The following is a 22,250-nucleotide window of genomic DNA, read 5'->3' as shown; positions in this document are numbered from 1 at the left end:
ACAAACAAACTAATTCACCCACATACACACACACACACACACACCACAAAAAACCCGGAGGGGGGTGGGGTGGGGAAGAAGATATAACAACTATACTTCCATGAAGTTGTTACAAGAAGCAAACGGAAAGGACATTCTTGGGGGGGAGGGGAGAGAGGGAGGAGGGAGGGAGGTGTCGGTGACGGGCCATAATAATCATATACAGTGTATATTGAAAAAAAAAAAAAAAAAAAATTAAAAAAAAAAAAAAAAAGAGAACAGTTGCAGAGTGAGGAGCTTGAAACCCTAACACACAAAAACCAGGTTAAGAAACAATGTCTACTTTGGAGAAGAGTTGAGGTGATAAAATAGCTATTTTCAAATATTTTAAGGGTGTCATATAAAAAGGTAGGTAGATTCATAATGTATTATATCAGAGGTCAAAACTAGGAACAATAAATACATTGCAGGTATAGAGATTAAACATTAATAAGGGTGTTTTGATTATGTAACTGCCAAGGCTTATTCCAATTCCAAGATTTTATGATCTATACCATAAAATAAGGCAAGTAGAGTTATACATTTAAGGAAGAACTCTTGTCACTTTAAAGATGAACAAAAAATATGATTTATTAGTTTGTTACTTTTCTTTCCATAAAAAGACAGTAATGATCAAATCTGCGATATATACAGTGGACTTAGTAAATCAATATCTCAAATTAATCACTGTAATAATCCCATGCTAAATACTGAGATTCTCCCTCCAAAATCAATTGGCATTAATTTTAGTCTTTTTTAAAAAATGAAACAAAATGCCCTGTAAACATTTTAAAATCATAACAGCTACATTTTCAGATATATTTGCCTAATTTATTTCAAGTTCAGATCAACATTTGAATTTAAATTACAACTTAAGGTAAATAATTTCTAATTTACCTTAAGTTCTACAGAGAATTAACAACTTAAATATTTAGTATCAGAATGGGAAAACCCATAAAATCATTATGCACAACAGAAAACTGTGATCAGAAAAGCAAAGCATGCATTTTATACTAACCAATAAGAAGAACTGTTCCAACGGCTAAACCTCCACCTGGAAATGAAACAAAACCAAGAAGAAAATTAATCTATCTTTTGTATTATCTTTAGCATAAAAGTTAGGCTCATCAAGGACAGGCACTTCAATAACTTTAAAATTACAGTTGCGAACAACATTTTAATTACCTTTTGCTTAAGGTACTATTATGAAATAATTACATATTATATGTAATTACACATGACACATTACAATTACTTTCATAATATACTGTACTATCCTCCTTTCTCCTGTGATAGAACCATGCAGCATTCAACATAACTGTGGTTATGCACTCCAATGTTATATTTAGTTCTTGTTAATACATTAACTCAATAGCCAAGACCTAAATGTGCACAGTAACTTAACTACCTCAGAAGTACAACATAGAAAGGTTATTATGGTAGATATTCCTCTTTAATATTTATCCTCAAATTTAGTAAGCCTTGGAAAAAAGAACTGATAATTAAAGCTAATTCTTTTTTACTATGAACAATATACACAATGCCTGGACATGCTCTAAATAGATTTAGAATTTAAAATTAACAATATTTTTGCCATTTCAAACAAAAAGGACATAATCATAAAACACATTTTCTATAATATTAGAAAGTGTTCTTTTAAATATCTGAATTAGGGTAAAGTGATCATGAATATAACTAATTAGGTAAATCACTACAAATCAACTTAAAATCAAGTTTTAAGAAACTAGAACTACACCAAAAAGACAAGACATTCGACTCCTGACACTTTGTTCTTCACATTTGTAAAAGTATTACTATTCATGAGCAATGTCTCAAACACTAACATTCACTTAAAAATAAAAAACGTACATATCAAAGAATGACTAGAAGTGTATTTAAAGTATAATTAATTAAAACAAACTATTCAAAATTGCTGAAAAACTGGACAATGTTACTAGTTTTTTTGCTTAGTTTTTGTTTTTGTGCACAAAACTGTGAAAGAAACATTTTGAACATCAATAAAGAACTTTCCCTCAATAAATTTTGCAATGGCAGACATCATGTAGAAAAAATTGGTATAAAAAGTTCCTTTGATAGTGTTTTTGCCTTGCAAATAACAATAAATAACTGTTAAAAAATTAACAGTTATGTTTCAAACAATTTGAAATCTGGTAACATACATGTACCCTGAATAAAATGCAACATGTGGCTTATGCTAACTGACTTATGGCGAGACTTGAAATCAATTTTATGATAATATTTAGAACACTTCAAATTGTTAGAGAAAGAAATAATTTTAAAAAACTACTACATTCACATATTTTCATTTTAGTGGATTTATTATAGGACTAAATGTATATTTTAATTTCACATATAGATAAGTTTCTTCATTATAGTATTTAAAACCATAGCAGACTAAATAGGATAACTTCAATTATTGTTCAGACAAAAAGGTTAACATATACTGAAATGTATATGATAACAGCAATCATAAAGATCAGAGCAAAAGTGTTTGCTTTGCGACAAGATTAGACTAAATGTGCCACATATGGACCACTACTAACTTTTTAATCAATTTTGAACATTTTATATTGCACTTTCCAATATCTTACTTCCCTACTTTCCCTTACCTGCAAAAAAGAACAGTTAATTACCTAATAGCCATTTTGTGTATATTTAAGTAGATGAAACAATATAAGCACACAACAGACATTGCAGTGTCTAGGCTAAAGCAGATGCTATGAATGTACTTCAAAAAGTTCATGGAAAAATAGAATTAAAAGGTAATACAAATCTATGAACTTTTTGAAAACCCCTTGTATAAAAAAGATGTCTTTCTTAATTTGATGTATTTCCTATAGGGAGGATTTGGGTCTCTTATCTAAACACCCCTAGTTTACACTGTGGGCATTTATGTCCCCTCAAATTAGGAATTTATATAAGGTCTCCACTGGAATAGTTAGAGAAGTAAAGATATTTTAACATTCACAGTAGGACAATGAGAACAGATCAAGAAAGCTCCGTAATTAAAGGAAGTGAAACCTAACAGAGGTGTTTGGCCTGGATAGGTCAGTAAGAGCTACCCTTATCATTCCAGCAATTCGTTCTTTTCTTTTCTTGGCTGCTGGTCAGTACAGGATCTGAACCCTTGCCCTTGGTGTTACAACACCAAGCTCCAAACAACTGAGCAAATCGGAAGCCTGATTATTTTCTGATTACAATAAAGCACTGAAAAGTTTATTGTTATTTATAGTGATCACTGTAACAGTAATAGTAAGACTTATTTACCATTGATGGAGTATTTACACAAAGCATTAGACAAACCAGACTAAGCTAAGACAGTTTTCTGTACAAATGATCCAAACAACTCTCTGTTCCTGTCAATTCAAGAAACACTAACCAAATTTTAAAAATCTCATATGCATTAAAATTCTAATGTTTAGAAAATCTGAACATCATTTAAACAACATAAAATAGGGACCTATTAAATAACTTTTACCAGCCAAATTAGTATTTTATCAGGACTTCTACAAAAAGGCAAAGTTTTCTTTTTTTTTCCTAATGAGCTCTATCACATAAATTCACTAGATTCACATTAAGATTGTCTCTAGTAAAGGTTGGTCCTTTTGAAGGTTGGTCATGGGAAATAAGATGTAACTTACCTTATTAATTAATTTAAACTTATTACTAATTTAAAGTTTTTTAACAGGCTTTTGTTCCATGTATCTGAAGTGAAATGATTTGACATACACATATATGCACACACATATAGCAGCAAAGCTCCCCTACCAAACTTGTTTTTAGGAAGACAAGACTTTACAACATTTCTGCAAAATGCTTTTGCATGAGGTATTTTGATATACTTCACTTGATATATTAAGGTTTTAACTTTATTTTAAACTAAAGTTCAAATAAGTTTGTAGTCATGCTCCCACCAAAAATAAAAAGCTGCCAACCAACCACCACAGGATTATTCTGATACATTTCTTGGAAGCTAGCTTTTAATATACACTTGCAAATTCAGTAATCCATTAGTAATTTTATATAATTTCAAAAGCAACACATACTTCCCACTAACAGTTTCTAATTAAAATAGAAATATCTTTTCCCAATAGTCCACTAAAATGTTTCACAGATAAATAGTGGGGCAAGGAGGCAATCATATTATTTGTGATGATTTGGTCTTGTTTACCACCTCCTCTTCCCTTTCACCCTAACTTAGAAAAAGCATCAACACACTTTCTAAGTCACCAAGCAAATAAACTAACTCTTGCTTTTACTTCTAGACGTTTTAAAAAATATTGTTGTTTATTTCCAGCTTACTAAAAATACAAATAAGAGTATTTTATCTAGACAGAAGAATACATGAGTTTGAAAGGTTGAAGATACTTCAAGTTTGATATTTTAAAGTACTAATTTTATCAAGATTTTGTCTTTTAAAAAGACACCTATCATTTTATCTTAAATCCAGAAAAAAAACACATAAAATTTAAGATCTTGTAATTAAGTGTCAAGATCTTCCTATCTTATGATTTCTAAAATGTGAAGGAAAGGCTTTTTGTTGTTGTTTTAATTCATGTGGGTAGTAGTTTAGACAATGGTATCAGTATTATTTTATTTTTTTGGTGATCGGCTGGTATGAGGATCTGCACCCTTGACCTTGGTGTTATCAGCACCAGGTTCTAACTAAGTGAGTTAACCAGCCCCGTACTATTTTAAAGGGGGAAAATTCAATACCCACAAACTCCCCCCAAAATAATATCTAACTAAGCTATACATTTTGGGTAAATGAGGTCAAATTAATTTACTATAATATGAGGATCCAAAAGTGATACCATAGTTTTCAAGGGCATCTCCCTTTTTCAATGTTAAGAGAAAGTAAAAGAAAAGAAATAAAAGACAGGAAAGACAACAGTGTTCTATACCAGTCCTTTCCAGAGCTCTGTAAAAAGGAACAATTTTGCTTAAAATTATAGAAAGGAATTTTAAGGAAAATGCAATGTAAAAAACAAGTTCATATTTTCCTTGGTTCATACCAACCTTCTTAACTATGTAATTAATGCCATATCACAAGTCTACTTTTTCTTCCTTCTTTAAGAGTTATGAACCATCCTGACAACTCTTGATTACACAACTATTGGCTGGCCAAGCATGGGAATCAAAATAGAGCTACGAACAGAGATAATGGTTCTGTAGATTAAATCACATGAAACAATTTTACATAGCAATACAAAGGAATAAGCTACACTTTCCTTAAACATACAGCTATCTATATCAGTTGTTAAAATAACATAACCAGGGTTATGTTAAATATATAGTCCAAACTCACTGTACATTATCCCACACTACAGATTAAGATATAGTACAGCAAAGGAAACAATAAGCCCACCAGTATTTACTTTTCGACCTACGTGTTGTAAATGGCAGCTACCATCAAGCTTCTTTCAGAATATTCTTCCTGGACTACTACTTAACCCAAATCCCTATCTGTCATTCCCTTCACTGTCAAAATTTAATAATTTCTGAACAGAACAGTGGTTAAGCTAGTCAAACCTGTGAAGTCAGCTTTCCTTCACGTAGTTTTTTGGAGGGTGAGGCTAGGGGATAATTCTTCCAAGTTAAACATACAGTCCTACAATGATCTGTACTTTATGTCCTGGGGGGGAAAATTCTGCCAGAACCTTTACCTGCTATTATCTTTCTTTGGAAATTCCTGGAAGAAGAGAAATGGAATATTTATCTAACCAAGTCCCCTTCCTTTTCCAAAATATAAGCGTGTTATTTACATATAGTGTCCTCAAATAACAGCATAAGTGTCCTGGAAGAGCAGAATTGAGAACCTGGGTTAGGAAATCTAGGAACTTGAAAAATTTAAATATAGCCGACTTAGGAAATGTGTATCAAAATCTAACAATAGAACTAAGTTGTCAAAACAAAAATATTTAACATAATAAGATCATGTTTAAAAGATACAGACAGTGGGAACTTTCTAATTTATAAAACACTTTGGAGTAAGCAGTAGAAATATCAGCATATCATCAAATGGCTAACATTCAATTAGCCTGTATGATATCTTTCAAATATATTTTGCATTTATGCTTAGAATTACAATGATGTCAAGGTGGCTGCAGTAAAATGTTACTGCACTACACGGTAGTTATAATAGAACATTTACTTGTTACACAGTAACCGCATAATATATGAGTATTCAGGCAATAATCACAATGTCATAGTATAGTCTCATCATTCTGATATGATAACATCCTACTATCATTACATTTTGTCACAATATGGCCATATTAGGCTTGTCACAATCTGAGATAAATAACATTAGAGTAACAATATCCTCTGCACTGCTTATACTTATGTGTATACACATTCGCAGCCAAATTTTTCACATTCAAATGTTTTAATGAAAAGCAAATGCAAAGCATTTTGTCCACAGGACCATACAAAGCAGAAAATCAAAATACAAAAATATCATTAAGAAGTTAACAAAATGCTTCTGGACATAGTTATTATTCCAACTGAATGTAGTAACTCCTATTATAACAACTTCTTAAACTTCTGTACACTTTGAGAATTAACTGCATACATGCAAAATATATTTCAAAATATTCAACAACTGATACTGTTTCAATCATCTTAATGAACATTAATTTTTAGCATAAACTTGTTACAGTCAAATACTACTAGAGTCCCTCACTCCCAAGTAAATTTGGAAAATTTTAAAATTACTGTTCAAGTTTATATCTCTGAAGAAACACATGTGGAAGGTGCTTTGGGTTCTCTTTATGGTGGATGCTTTAAGAGACTAGAGTTAAACCATTAATTTTGGGTTCAATAAGTGGTCCAAATCCACTGAAAAGAGTTCTCAAAAATGTGAGATGGCTGTAGCATAGTTCAGAGAGCACTTACATTCGGAGCCTGTCAGCCCACATGGTCACTAGTTTTATGACTCTGTTCATGTCACTTAATTTCTGAGTCTCTTTTTAAAACTCAAATACATAACTCTGTCCTACATGTTTCATTATCGCTTGTCTAGGTTTTCTTCCTGTACATTATTCTTCTTTCAATCAAGAACTAAGTGCCAGGAACTGTGCTAGACACATTTTGTTATTCTAATGAGCATCTGAAGACATAATGCCAGAAATGTGACCTTTTTGTTTGGAGAATTTTAGTATGAAGTGAATGAAGTTACATATTTTCATTGAATTAAAAAACATTGAATGTAAGAACTAGGAATAACTTCCAAGCTTTAAGTTAAAAAAAATAGGAGGATACCAAGCGAGGCTCACAAGAGAAAAATGGTGAAATATTTGCTAACTAGATATTTTGAAAAATTTCTGTTTATAGTACCATCATCTCAATAGGACAATAGATTTGAGACAAGAAATCAAGAAGCCTTTCCCATAGGTTGCTTGTCTTGTTACTTTTCACTGCACTAAGCCTATTTGAAAAGGCTAACTTGGGGGAAAAAATTAGAGAAAATGTCAAGTAAAGTATAAGAACAAGCAAAGGGCAGTGTGAAATTTTATGAAATTGTACAAGATTTAACAGATACATATCAATCACACACTATGAAAAAAGTTATGAAATGTAAACACAGACCAGTTTTAATGAAGCAGCGTTCACATAGAAATGAACTAATCTACAAGCTTGATTAACACAGCAGATTTTACCAATCTAATCTCGTCAATCTTTTCAACATAACAGTTTCAAGCATATTCTTCAGAAGTTCCAGATATTATAAAGCAAAGCCTAACAACTGGACTTTTCTTTTTTTTTTAATGTGACTTAAATTTAAACGTGTCGTTTGGAATGTAGCAGCAATTTTCCGGGAAGCAAAATGTATATAGAAAAAAATTAACAAAAATATATACACAGGGCCGGCCTGTGGCTCACTCGGGAGAGTGCGGTGCTGATAACGCCAAGACCCGGGTTCGGATCCCATATAGGGATGGCCGGTTTGCTCACTGGCTGAGCGTGGTGCTGACAACACCAAGTCAAGGGTTAAGATCCCCTTACCGGTCATCTTTTCAAAAAAAAAATATACACACACACACACACACACACACACACACACACACACACACACACACACACACACTTGTATTTAACGCAGACATAGGTATGACTACCTAAATATCAACGACAAGCTTTAACTACTTTGAGTCAATATAATCCTTTAACATCCACACTCTTAAAGCCAATATGATTTGTTTTAAAATTTAGAACCAGGAGATAAGCAGCCTGGCGGTGAAAAAGGGAAAACTACTTTTTTCCCCAGCACTTTCTAATGAAGCCTGTCTCTCACAATGATAAAAACTTGTAGGTTAGTCCAAACCGTGAGCTACCTGGGGTTGGCAGAAGGGTGACTCATTGACCAGGAGGGGATTTTAGATGAAAGCCAAACCGTCTCCATACATGAATGCTTCCCTTTGACTAAGAAGCATTTCAGGGTAAAAGCATGTAGTGATCTCGTCGTAATCTGGACAGGGGCTGGTGGGCGGAGAACGAGAATAGATTTAGTAAACAGCACTTAGAAGTCTCCATGCAAACCTTCCTCCCTTCCATCTCTATCGGACCAGGATATCCTCTCCACGTCTGAAGGCTGAGTGGTCAGAGAGAGATGTGAGATCAAGGTGGCTCCCCCGACAGGTCCCCTGCCTAAGTTTTCCCTTGGTGGAGCCCAGATCTCCATTCTGAACCGACCTAAGAGCTGGTCCAGGGCTGGGAGCCCGGTTGATACTAGTAGCTGTCCATTCCGCACCGACGGTCGCGTGCCCGCAATGGACACCAGTCGAGGGCCGCCGCTGTCGGTACCGCTGGCTCTAGTACCCCTCCTCTGGAAACTGGTCACGTTGCTCTTGCCGGCTGCAGCCACCATAGACCCACTACTCTCGGCGCCCATGCCACCGGTTGCCACTGCCGCCATCTTGCAGCCTTCGTGTTGACCCAATAGGAACTCTGGGAACTCAAGCACCCGGCCTGTCAGAGCCAGTCCCAAACTCCCGCCTCCTCGCCACTATCGCGATCTCATAACCAATAGGACTGAAGCTTCCCTCCCGAATCAACCAATCGCAAGGCGTATTGCTAAAACGTGCTCTGTACGTAAGGACCGCGGACTGCCTTGGGGCCCAGGTGAAAAAGGCCTACCTCTCCTGGGTGAGGGTCTTCAGGAGTTCTTTGGGGCTAGAGGTGGGTAATATCATTAGACATTCTCGTTTTCAGTGCCATCATTCAGGCTGAGTTAAAGAAAAGGTTGGTGAGGCGATAATCTCTCAGGGAGCTGGCATCTCTTCCTGCTCGACTGTAAAGAGGAGAGTACTTCTTTCTCCCTGCCTCTTTCTCTTCTGGTTTCTGAGAGAGAATTCACTCCACCTTACCCATGAGGTCTTTTTCTGCATGGCTGTGTTATGTCGAAAGGATTGGAACCTTTACCTGAATGAGTTGCTTGGAGCTTCGTTAGTGCGTAGGGGTAGGTGGATTAGATTTAGACCTTAGAGTGAAAACTCTAACTTTGAAGCGACTTGGTTTTCCTCTGTCTTACAAAATGTACCTCTCTGACAAGTCCCCATGAGAAGCTTTTATTAATTTTAATTAGTGCTTCTGGAAGTTTTGAAACGCCTTACCATAAGCAGTGTGAATGACAACTGTTACACTGACAACCTTGTTCACACATTTAATTATCGTTTGCTGTTAAAGCAGCTGCAAATAAGAGAAACTACTTTAGGTTTCTTTCCCCCAAAAAACTAAGAAGAAGAATTAGATATGTACGTACTTTATTTTTTCTAGTGATTTGTGAACTCTGAATCTTGAGCTTTCCTATTGTATGAATTTTATGTGCAGAAAAAACATGTACTTTAGAGCTGTGTTTTTGGATTTAAAATTTTTCTCAAAACTGTGGTGGGGGGTGGGTGAGTAAGTGATTTTTAAAGGCATTCATGATTGACGAATGTCTAAACTAAAGAGGACTCCCAAATCCTGCCTACACTACTAAGTTATTATTGACATTGACAGTAGTCTGTAATACTTTTTAAATACATCCGAACCTCGTTGAAATTCTTGCCATTGAATTGTTTTCGTTCTCAATGACCTGTTCAGACTTTTTGGCTTATTCTATTTGATAAATTGAAATTAGTATTGCTAAATAGTGACTGGAGTTTTTCATTTTGGGAGTTTTTTGTTTTTGTTTTTCAAGAACCATGTTCCAGAAAAAAACAACAAACAAAAATGACCTTGTTATTTAACAATATATCAACAAAGTTTTGGTCAAGATTGCTTTCATTTAGAATTTTTTCCAGTACAAACTTTTAATCTAAATCACTCAGTAAATAGCTGTTGAGTGATTACTGTGAGCTTAGACCTAATCTTGTCATTTTAGACCTGTAGTAATAAAAATGGTTTCATCTGGGAGAGATAAGATTAACACAGACAGAACAAAATAGCACTTAAAATGAACACATGAAATAGTACGTGTTAATTTTGTCCTGTAGTAAATAAGCACTGGGGAGATCAAAACAAAAAGTGAAAAAGCCGTCCAATATCAAGTAGAAACTTTCTGAATATTTTTGAAGCTCTGTAAACTTTGAAATACTATAGATAATTTTTTGTAGGCTTCTTTACTACATAATCTCTTGTTTCCTACTGTATTTACTGAATGCTTTAGTTTTCTTAAGGTGATGGTATAGTGATGCTTTGTTTGCCTCATTATTAGAAATGAATAATTTTTTTCCAGCTTGGATTATAATGTGCGGAGCATGATATATATACATACATGAAGGCATTCATAAAATTAGGATATATCCCTGGTATAACATAATCATAGAATAAATTAAATTATAACAATCATAGAATAAATTAAATTAATCTGTCTCACTTTTTTCTTTTTTACAAAGACAAAACCTTTGCTTCCAAATACTTGAATTTGCCAGCATGTAGTAGAGTTGAATATAAAACACATAAAAACAAATGAAGTGGAACAAATAAAGTGTTTGTGGAAGGGAGGAGTTAAAAGGATATATTTTTAGGTGTGCCTTTAATTAATTAAATAATTATTTATTGAGTACATACTAAATCTCAGGGAGTGTGCTAAGAGCTTCGGTTACAGTAGAAAAAATACTTAGTCTTTGCCCTCCTTGAGTTCACAGTTGGGGGAGATGGGTGGGTAAATAAGCTAATCGGATGTACTATAGGTGCTATAGAGAACAAATGAGGGCTACCTAACTCAGACTGAGAGAGAGGAACCTTGGAAAGCTTCCCTTGAGGAGGAAGCTGAGTCCGAGTTTTGAAGAAATGTGTAGAGGATATGCACTAAAGAGAATAAATGCCATACTGAGAATGGAAGGACTGCTCTTTCAAAAAATCTGATTCATGCTTCTGTGCAAGGAGTTCTCAAGATTTATAGAGTGCTAAGAGAAGAGAAGACTGGAGAAGTTAGGCACAGGTCTGATTTACTGTTTTAAGGTTGTGGAATTTTTTTCCTCAAGGATAATGGGAAATGAGACTCATTGAAAACTTTTAAGTAAAAGAATGACATAATGATGATTTTTGATCAATATAGAATGGCTAAACATATGCTAAAAGAGAATGGAGTGGCTGAAAGTGTAATTGAGTTAAAGAGCACAGAATGAATTAAGAAAGAGATTACCATACGGGGTAGAATTAATGTGACCAAGGAAGGTAGAGGAGAGGAGTCAAAGGTGACTAACAAGTTTCTGTCTGAAGCAGCTTTGTGGATGACTGAGGATACAGAATAAAGGAAAAATAGCAGAATTCTGCAGTTGTGATGTTGTTGGGGGTTTTGGGGGAATGGGAAATCATAAATTGAGGGTTTTTAAAATCTGTTTTCAATATGTTTAATTTGAGGTACCCCTGGAGCATCCCAGTGGAGATGTCCAGTACACAGTAGGCTATGTGTGAGAAAGATCTCTAGGTAAAAGATATAGACTTGAAATTTTTAAGCACATGGTGGCAGTTTATCCCAAGGGAATGGATAAACTCACCGAGGAAATATATACTTCGGAATGAGAAGAAAAAAGAACTGCAAATAAACTTTGGGGAACATCAAAATTTAAAAGCTGGGCAGAGGAATGGAAAGTAAAATAAGGATTGGAAAATGTTCATTTTATTTAATAATAATGGTTTATTTGTGACTTTGTTAGGGGCAGATTTTTGGACTAGTAAGTTTAAAAGTCACATAATTGTATTTAGAAGTGAATGGCAAGTGAAGTTTAACAGTCCATAAAAGTAGACTATTTTACGTTTTAGACAGCTTTGCTGAGAAGCCGGGCAGAGGGAGATGACAAAGCTTTAAAGGAGGGGTTATAGTGTTGGGGTGCGTGTGTGAGTGTGTGTATGTGTGTGTGTGTGTGAGAGAGAGAGAGAATAAAGGTACTGGAATGAGATTCTAGAGAACTGATAAAAGATGGGACTAAGTGGCCAAGTGGTTAAGGAGACGGATAGGTAAAGAAAAGGACCTGAATGAGGTAGAAGGAATGGAATCCAGAGCACAGGAGAGGGAGTATTTGAAAGGAGGAGGGACTATTCAATGGCTAAAGGGTGTAAATGAAAATAAGACTTTTTGCCTTCTTCCTGCTATTAAATCTTGGAGTCCCTTATGATCATTTTCTCTTTTCATTCCACATTCTTATTTTCATCCACCCCTCACCATTTTAATTACCATTTATATACCAATGACTGAAATATTTGCAGTCCACATCACTTTTCATACTTTTAGAATCATAAATCCAGATACTTTACCTGTCTCTTGAATGTGTAAGGGGAACCTCAAACTCATAATGCTCCAGACTAAACCTCCTTTGGTATTTCGTATCTCAGTAAATCATAGGGCCAATTGTTGAATCGTAGCCTACGCTAAGGAACCTCACTACACTCAGTGCTGCTCTCATGCCTTATTCTGCCATATCCAGTCCATTACTAAAACCTATGGAGTTTACTTCTTAATAGCTCTCTTATCCATTCTGGGGTGTTTAACCCTCATCTTTGGTTCTCTTGCAGTCCACTCCTGAGATTCAAGAGCCATCCTGATCTTTTCAAAATAGAAGTCTGATCATATAATATAAAAACAAAACTTTTTAAGGATCTGAACATAGTTCCCTCTATCTACCTCTCTAGCCACCTTGCTCTATAAATTCGTTTACTCTTGGATTCTAGCATTCATTCAGTCTCCTGTACTCACCATATTCCCTTCTTCCAAATGGCCTCTAGTGAACTTCTACGTATCCTTCAAATTTCACTTTAACCTACACATCTCAGTAAAGCCATTTCACTATGCTATCAAAGTTAAATCAGCTGTTACAAAAATCTCAGTCTGAGGGCCCCATAAGCAATATGTATATCACCCTTGTGGCCACATAGTACGTAGTGGGACCCTTTCCACAAGGATTCCAACCAGTTAGTATTCCCAGAAGTCTTCTTACATTTTAAGGCAAGCAACCTTCAACTGCAGGCAACCAATTTAAGGTACACCGGAAAACATACAATGGATGTGATAAGCAACTAGCACACTATGACACAAATGGACACCCCTTAGGTTGGTTTCTCAGTGGCTTCTCTAGCCCTAGAGTCCATATTACTATTGTGTCTATGCAGATAAAATGTATAACAGAGATATTGTGGAGGTTTACTACTGGGCCTGCTGGTATTCTGGCAGCATGATTGAAGGAATAAATGCCAAGGTCATGTCTGTACAGAGTGAGTTCCCGGACCTCAGGTAATCCCTTTTTGCTTCCTTCTTGTCACTATGCTCACAAAAGGAAACTGTAGTCCTGACTTCTAGCATCACAGATTTGTTTGGCCTGTTTTTCTACTTTATATGAATGAAGCTATACAGTATGTACTCTTGTGTGTGACTTCTTTCACTCAATGTTATGTTTATGAAATGATCCTTGTTAATGTTTATAGGTGTAGATGATTTATTCTTGTTGCTGTATACTATTGTATAAACATAATTCATTATCCATTCTACTGTTGAAAGGGATTTGGATAGTTTCCCATTTGTTACCGCTCTTGCAACATGATTTTACCAATTTATATTATTAACAGCACTGTTTGAGAATTTTAGTTGGTTTTCATTGTTATCAACATTTAATATTTTTTCTCTTTTCATTTTAGCTATTCTGAGAAGGTGTTGGTAATAGCATTGTTATTTGGATTTGGACTATTATTTGGATTTGCACCTGTTCATGTGTTTATTGGCTATTTGGATAACCTCTTTTGTGAAGGGTTTTGCTAATTTTAAAAATTTGGATTGTCCGTCTTTCCCCATGGATTTGTAGGAGTTCTTTTTATATTTTGGATGAGTCTATTTTTAAGTAAATGCATTACAAATATCTTCTTTCAGACTGTGGTTTGCCTTTTTATTTGCTTAGTTATCTTTTTATTTTACTCCAAATATGTTCTGACCTACCGGTTTTCTCTTCATGCTGCCCTCAAATGACATCAGTGAAAATAGAAAACTGACCCTTGGCAATTTCTTTTTACAGTTTGTCTCCCCAACAAAATCTGTCTGCTTCTGTTAAATCTGTAGAGGCTTCATGTAATTTTTTTTTGTATTTTGCTCAGAGTTTTTATATATGGAATGGTTGATCTGTTATGAGCTTACTTTGCCATATTCGAAGCAGCTCTTACTATCTTTTCAGTGACTGTCGTGATTTCTTTCTTTTTTTTTTTAAATTGGTAATATGTATTTCTTTTTTCCCCCCATTGTTTCTTTTGCTAGGTATTTTTCATTTTTATCAACACTTTTTTTTTTTAAATAAACCCAACTTTTGGCTTTGTTGATTTTTCTGTTTTATGCTTACTTTCTATTTCATCGATCACTGCTTTCATCTTTATTATTTCCTGTCTTCTGCATTTCTTGGTTTTGATTTGCTAAGGTTTTAGGTTTTTCCACTTCTTATAATAAAAGCATAATTTATTGAGTTTTTTGCCTTTCTTCTTTCCTAATAGACTATATAGTTAAGGGTATAATTTTCTCTAAGCATTCTTAACATTTTAAGTTTCCATCATTTATTTTAAAATATTTTCTAATGTTTGCTTTGATTTTCCATTTGATCCATGGATTATTTAGGATACTTTTGAAAGTGCAGAAATACTGAATTACATTGCATGTCAGAAAAGTAGGGGTAAGCCAGAACTGTCCAGGGCGAATGAGTACTTATATTTATCCTAATTTTAGTGGATTTTTAAATATAAGCAGAAAAATAAGGATTTAAAAAAACCATTGTATTCTATACCGTGGAATGTCCGGTGTAATAGGTAAATGTGTCAAGCAATAAAAATCTCCTTGCTTTGGTTCAAGGAGATTTGTTAAGTAGATGTATCTATGAGAAATAAGAAAGGTAAACAAGACATTTTTAGTGGTAAACAGTAAAACACTAAAAATTTTTAGTGATAAAAGAAAAAGAAATTCCAGAACTAGAATGGTCCAGCATTTGTATCTCTCTCAATCTGGGACTGTTGTTCATATTTGCATGTAGCCCAGGTGAGAAATTAAACAGCTGACTGCTACTCCTTTCACGTGTCAACTCAAGTCTCATGGCATGAAGTTACTGTGCTAATCTAACCATGTGTGATGTTCTGATTATTGTGGACATTTCTGCTGAGATGTGATCATTTCCCCTTCAGTTTGAATAATTATGACAGCCCAAGAATAGGCCAAACATTTAAAACCATTCCATGTTTTTAACATCACATCTACTGATTTTGCATGAAGAGTCTCACAGGCTAGCGAAGCTCCCCTCTGAAGAAATATATAATTTTTAGACCAAGGGGTACTGTTAAAATATATTGTTTTGACTGCTGTTTCCCAGTTTAAGACTCTGGATATGAGGTATGTTTATGATGTCTTGCAGGATGAAAATCCTATCAAATGTTTTTATCGTTAACTCTGAACCAAATTAGAGCCATCTATTATACAATTTAAACAAAATGTGCATGGCTCTTGTTCTATATATTTTACCTCTCTTTGAATTGTTTTCTTAGGAAACACTTTTTTTATTATCATTTTCAAATTTGATGGTATTAATTGCATTCTCTACATTGACTTCTTTTATAATTTCCATATCAATGATGACATCTTGTTTCTAATTTATAATGCTGTATCTTTGAATTTTCTCTCAATTCATGTTTTTTCTCTCTGATTAACTTTGAAAGATTTTTTTAAAAAAATCTATTTTAGTATTATCATAAAATGAGGTCTCAGACTTTGCATTAATTATTTTCATTTCTCATGTTACTAATTTCTTTTTCTGAATTTATTTCTTCTTCCTGCTTCTCTTAGGTATGTTTTATTTTTCACTATAGCACCATTTAAAGGAATAATTAGATGCAGTTCTAGCAATCAATTATGGCAATTTCCAGATGAGCTCTGCCTAGTAGAAATACCTGTGTTGATGGAAATGTTCTGTATCTATACTGTTCAGTATAATAGCCATTAAACATATATGGCTATTGAGCACTTGAAATGTGACTGATATACAGAGGAATTGAATTTTCAGTTCCTTCTTTCCCTCCTTCCTACCCTCCCTCCCTCCCTCCCATCCATCCATCCATCCATCCATCCATCCATCCATCCATCCATCCATCCATCCATCCATCCATCCATCCATCCATCCATCCATCCATCCATCCATCCATCCATCCATCCATCCATCCATCCATCCATCCATCCATCCATCCATCCATCCATCCATCCATCCATCCATCCATCCATCCATCCATCCATCCATCCATCCATCCATCCATATGGGGATGTGACCCTCTTGTCCTTGGTGTTACAAGGCTGTGCTCTAACCAACTGAGCTAACCAGCCAGCCAATTTTTAATCTTGTTTAATTTTAATTATTTAACTGTAAATAGCTACATGTGGCTAGTTGCTTCTATATTAAACCTCACAGCTCTAGATCAAGATTTGGCAAACTTTTTTGTAAAAGATCAAATAGCAAATATTTTAGGCTTTGCAGTCCATATGGTCTCTTGCAACTACTCAACTCTTTTGTGCTACAACAGCAGCCACAGACAACATGTAAACGAATGAGCATGACTGTTCCAGTAAAACTATATTTACTAAGACAGAGAGTCTGCTGCATTTGGCTCATGGGCCCTAGTTTGATGACTTCTGCTCTAAATAAAAGATGTGTCTAGGGATCTGTGTATTATTTCTTCTGCTCTGTATTCCCTGGATCTTTTTGGTTGTTTCTTCTCCCTTGGGTGGGTGGGTGGGGTAACAGGGGGGAGAGGGAGTAGGTGTTTGGAAGGAAGAGAGGAGTCTCTTTTTCTGCAACATTTTTAGGGAGATTATTACCTCTTTGGGTTATTCCTCTGTATTTCTTCAACGTTAATTCCAACTTTTCTATTTTTTGTGTATGGGGGAGATGGTGGCAGACAGGCATTCTATTTTAAATTTCTTTAAACTATTATTATTTTAATTCTGCTCTTTCATATGCCTTGATGGATTTCGGATATGTTGTCCCCTCCAAAACTCATGTGGAAATTTGATCTCCAATGTGGCAGTATTGGAAACTGATTGAGTCATGGGGGCGGATCCCTTATGAATGGATTAATGCTCTCCCTGGGGGAGGGGGGATTAATGAGTGAGTTCTCGCTCTATTAGTTCCCGCAAGAGCTCATTGCTTAAAAAGATCCTGGCACCTTCTCTCTCTCTCTCTCTTACTTCCTCCCGCCATGTGATCTGCTTGTACCCACCGGCTGCCTGCCACTTTCTGCCATGAGTAGAAGCAGTCTGAGGCCCATGCCAGATGCAGCTGTCCCAGAATCGTAAGCCAAATAAACCTCTCTTCTTTATAAATTACCCAGTCTCAGGTATTCTGTTATAGCAACACAAAATGGACTAAAACATGCCTCTTGTTTTATAATTGTAGTATCTTTCCATTATCTCTGAAGATGTTAAATAGAATTATTTTTCTTTATTTCCCCTCCCTAAATTACCTCTGATTTCTCCAGAGTTTCTTATTCTGGTTGGTTGTTTTCATCGTAGGCCTTATTTTATGCTTGTGGTTTTCTTAAGTATTGGTGATCCTTTGTGGTTTGTGCATGTTGATAAATGAAGAACCAGGTGAATCATGTAGGTAACGGGAATGGGTTTTCTCTTCCTTTGTTTCTCCAACAAATCTTTACCCTAAATGGAAAAAAGACTGACTGAGTCCTTTTGTAATAATGCAATAAGGAGGACCTTCTCCTATGTTTCCAACCTCCATACTTTGGAGACCAAATTCCTTTCAGGCAGATTATATATATATATTTTTTTAGAAGTTTATCCTCTGTAACTGCTGATTTAGCTCAGAACTGCTTTGGAGCCACAGGAAGAAAAGTCCCATCTTCCCTGAAACATTCCCATGTGTTTGTGCTTGGCCAGGAGTGGGCATACATTTTCTGGAAACAAATGGTAAATATTTTAGGTTTTGCAGGCAATAGGGTCTCTTGCAAATACTCAACTCTGCCGTGGGAAAGCAGCCATAGATGACATTAATAAGTGAGCACGGCTGTGTTTTAATAACACTTTATTTATGGACAGTGAAATCTGAATTTCATATAGTTTCCACATGGCACAAAATATTCTCTTTCTTTTTCTTTCAGCCCTTTAAAAGCATAAAACCGTCTTACTTTGCAGGCCATAGAAAAGCATGTGGAGGGCCAGAAGATTTGCCCTATGAATCAAGGTTTGCCAACCCAGGTGCCGGACTGTTGATCTCTCTACTCTGTTCTGTCACTATGATTTCATATGCTCTGTCTTCCAGATAGACACTTGGGTTTTTTAAACCTTTTGCCTATTGTGAATAATTATGCAATGAACATAGGCATACAAGTGTCTGTTTGAGTCTCTGCTTTTAATCCCTTTGGGTAGATACGTAACAGTGAACTTGCTGAAACGTATAGTAATTCTGTGTTTACCTTCTTAAGGTATCACCAAACTGTTTTGTGCAGTGACAGCACCATTTTGCATTCCCACCAGCAGTGCACAAGGTTTCAATTTATCCACATCCTCACCATCATCTGCTATTTTCTGTTTTTTTGATAATTGCCATGCTAATGATTGATATCTCATTGTGGTTCTCATTTGCATTTCCCTAGTGATTAACGAGTGATGTTGAACATCATTTTATATGCTTATTGGTCATCTGCATATCTTCTTTGGAGAAATTCATTTCAAGTCCTTTATCCATTTCTGCATTTTTTTGTTGTTGAGTTTTAGGAGTTTTCTCTACATTCTCGACATTAATTCCTTGTCAGATACACGATACCCTCAGATTGTGAGGGTTGCCTTTTCACTCTCGATATCCTCTGATGCTCAAAAGTTTAAAAATTTTTTTTGTTTTGTTTTGTTTTTTGGTGGCTGGCCAGTACAGGGATTGAACCCAGGACCTTGATGCTATCAGCACCATGCTCTAACCAACTGAGCTAACTGGCCAGCCGCCAAAAAAAAAAAGTTTTTAATTTTGATGTTTTTATGAAGTCTAGTTTATCTAGTTTTTTCTTTTGTTGCCTGACTTATCTAAGAAATCATTTTCAAATCCAATTATCATGAGCTTTTCTGATGAGTTTTGTACTTTTAGCTCTTACATTTAGATTTCTGATCTATTTTGAGCTAATTTTTATATACAGTGTAAGATTATGGTACAACTTCATTCTTTTGCATGTTGATATCTAGTTTTCTCAGCACCACTTATTGAAAAGATTATCCTTTTCCCATTGAGTGGTCTTGGCACCCTTGTTGAAAATCATTTGAAAGTTTATCTGAAGGTTTATTTCTGGGGTCTTTATTCTGTTGGTCTATAGATCTGTCATCATGCCAGTTCCACATTGTTTTGATTATTGTAACTTTGTATTAAATTTTGAAATTAGGGAATGTAAATCCTCCAACTTTGTTTTTCTTTTTAAAGATTGTTTTGACCATTAGGGGTCCCTTGACATTCCTTGTGAATTTTAGTATGCGTTTTTCTATTTCTGCAAGAAATTTCTTTGTGATTTTGATAGGAATTGCATTGAATTGGTCAATCACTTGGGTAGTGTAAGGGTACTTCAAAAAGTTTGTAGAAAAATGGATTTAAAAGATAATATGAATCCTTATGTGAACTTTTTGAAAACCCCTTGTATTGTCACCTTAAGAATATTAAATCTTCTATTTCATGAACATGGGATATTTTTTATTTACATCTTTAAAATCTCTTTCAGCAATATTTTGTAGTTTTCAGTGTACTAGTCTTCTTTTACCTCCTTGGTTAAGGTTATTCCTAAATATTTTATTCTTTTTGAGGCTATTATAAATGGAATAATTTTCTTAATTTCCTTTTTGGATTATTCATTGTTGGTGTATAGAAACAATTATTTTGTGTGTTAATTTTGTATCCTGTAAATTTGTTGAATTTGTTTATTAGTTTTAACGGTCATTTTATGGTTGTTTAGGGTTTGATCATGCCATCTGTGAACTTAGATAATTTTACTCCTTCCTTTCCAATTTTGATGCTTTTTATTATTATTTTTTCTTGTCTAATTACTTTGATTAGAGTGTCCAATACTATCTTGAATAGAAGTCACAAAAGTGAGCATCCTTGTTTTGTTTCTGATCTTAGGGGGAAAGCTTTCAGTTTTTACCACTGAGTATGCTGTTAGCTGTGGGTTTTTCACATACTGCTTATCACGTTGAGGAAGTTTCATTTTATTCTTAATTTGTTGAGTGTTTTTTTTTCTTGAAAGTGTATTGAATTTTGTCAAATGCTTTTTCTGCATCTATTGAGATGATCATGTGGGGTTTTTTCCTTTATTCTGTTAATCTGGTATATTATTCTGATTTATTTTTGTATGTTGAACCATCCTTGTATTCTAGGAATAAATCCCACTTTGCCATGGTGTATAAGGATACTTTAAAAAGTTTATGGAATAATTTGTATTATTTTTTAATTCCATTTTCCATGACCTTTTTGGAGTACCCTCATATAACCCCTTTTTTGGGGCCGGGGGGCTGGCCAGTATGGGGAGCAAAACTCTTGACTTTAATGTTATCAACACTGTGCTCTAACCAACTTATCTACCTTGCCAGTCCCCTTGTATAATCCTTTTAACATGCTGCTGAATTCAGTTTGCTGGTATTTTGGTGAGGATTTTTATATCAATATTCACGAAGAATATTGGTCTGTAGTTTCTTTTATTTTTGTTGGCTTTGGTATCAGGGTAATGCAGGCCTTATAGAATGAGTTAGGATGTGTTCCCTTCTCTTTAATTTTTTGGAAGACTGTTTTTTGGGTTTTTTTTTTAACCCGTTTGGAAGAATTCACCAGGGAAGCAAACTTGTGTAGGCCTTTACTTTGTTGGGAGGTATGTATACATTTTTAATTAACAGAGAATATGCAAACAATTGCGCGTTATTTCCTATGTTATATGTTATACCTATAATTTAATTTAATTCTGATAATAATGATGAACAGTTTAGGTCTGTGTGTTACTTTCTTAGGGCTGCTGCTGTAGCAAATCACAAACTTCTTGGCTTAAAACAACAGAAATTTGTTCTTTTACACTTGTGAAAGTTAGAAGTCTCAAATCAAGGTGTCACCAGAGTTTGTTCCTTCTAGAGTCTCTGAGGGAGAAACTGTCCCATGCCTCTCCCCTAGTTCCTTGTGATTTCTTGAGTTATAAGTACATCGCTCTAATCTCTGGATATTTCATACTCTTTGCCTTCCTCTCTGTCTCTCTGTGTATCCTTGTTTGTTTCTTATAAAGACGTTATCGTTAGATTTAGGGTCTAACACAGGATGGTCTCACCTTGATTCTTATTTTAATTACATCTTCAAAGATCTTATTTTCACATAAGGTCACATTATTAAGGTTCGAGGAAGACATGAATTTGAGGGATACACTTAGTAACCCACTGTAGTTCTCCCATTGCACCCCAAAGTTGACAGCCCTTCCATGTGCAAAATGCATTCATCCCATTGCAACATCCCATAAGGCATAACCCATTTCAGTATCAACTCTAAATCCAAAATCTAATCCAAATATCATGAACTCAGAAAGTACCAAATCTCATCATTTAAATTAGTCATGGTTGAGACTCTGACTATAATCCATTCTGGGGCAAAATTCTTCTCCATATGTGGATGTGTGAAACTAGAAAGCAAATTATCTTCTTCTAAAATACAATGATGGGACAAGCATGGGATAGACATTCCCTTTCCCACAGGGAGAAATTG

The 22,250-nt window shown here is 35.0% G+C and overlaps 2 protein-coding genes across 3 annotated transcripts in view; one reads left to right on the top strand and one right to left on the bottom strand.

The window, feature by feature from the left end:
• ELP4 (elongator acetyltransferase complex subunit 4) overlaps window positions 1–8,956 on the bottom strand; it is a gene marked incomplete at its 3' end in the record, with an annotated part of 116,599 nt that extends 107,643 nt beyond the window's left edge. Inside the window, exons 1-2 of the mRNA XM_008574745.1 lie at window positions 8,734–8,956; window positions 1,037–1,072 (exon numbers count right to left, since the gene is read on the bottom strand). Of these exons, the coding sequence (XP_008572967.1) occupies window positions 1,037–1,072; window positions 8,734–8,956 (259 nt within the window). The remainder of the gene's footprint in view (window positions 1–1,036; window positions 1,073–8,733) is intronic.
• Window positions 8,957–9,122: 166 nt separating this feature from the next.
• IMMP1L (IMP1 inner mitochondrial membrane peptidase-like (S. cerevisiae)) overlaps window positions 9,123–22,250 on the top strand; it is an 88,266-nt gene continuing 75,138 nt past the window's right edge. For both annotated transcript variants that reach the window (XM_008574743.1, XM_008574742.1), the window contains exon 1: window positions 9,123–9,219. The gene's annotated coding sequence lies outside the window, so the exon portion shown is untranslated. The remainder of the gene's footprint in view (window positions 9,220–22,250) is intronic.

The sequence above is a fragment of the Galeopterus variegatus genome, unplaced genomic scaffold (genome assembly GCF_000696425.1).
Source record: "Galeopterus variegatus unplaced genomic scaffold, G_variegatus-3.0.2 Scaffold1095, whole genome shotgun sequence".
Taxonomy (NCBI): Eukaryota; Metazoa; Chordata; class Mammalia; order Dermoptera; family Cynocephalidae; genus Galeopterus; species Galeopterus variegatus.
The sequence above is the reverse complement of the archived record's forward strand: the minus strand, read 5'-3'. Positions and strand labels throughout refer to the sequence as shown.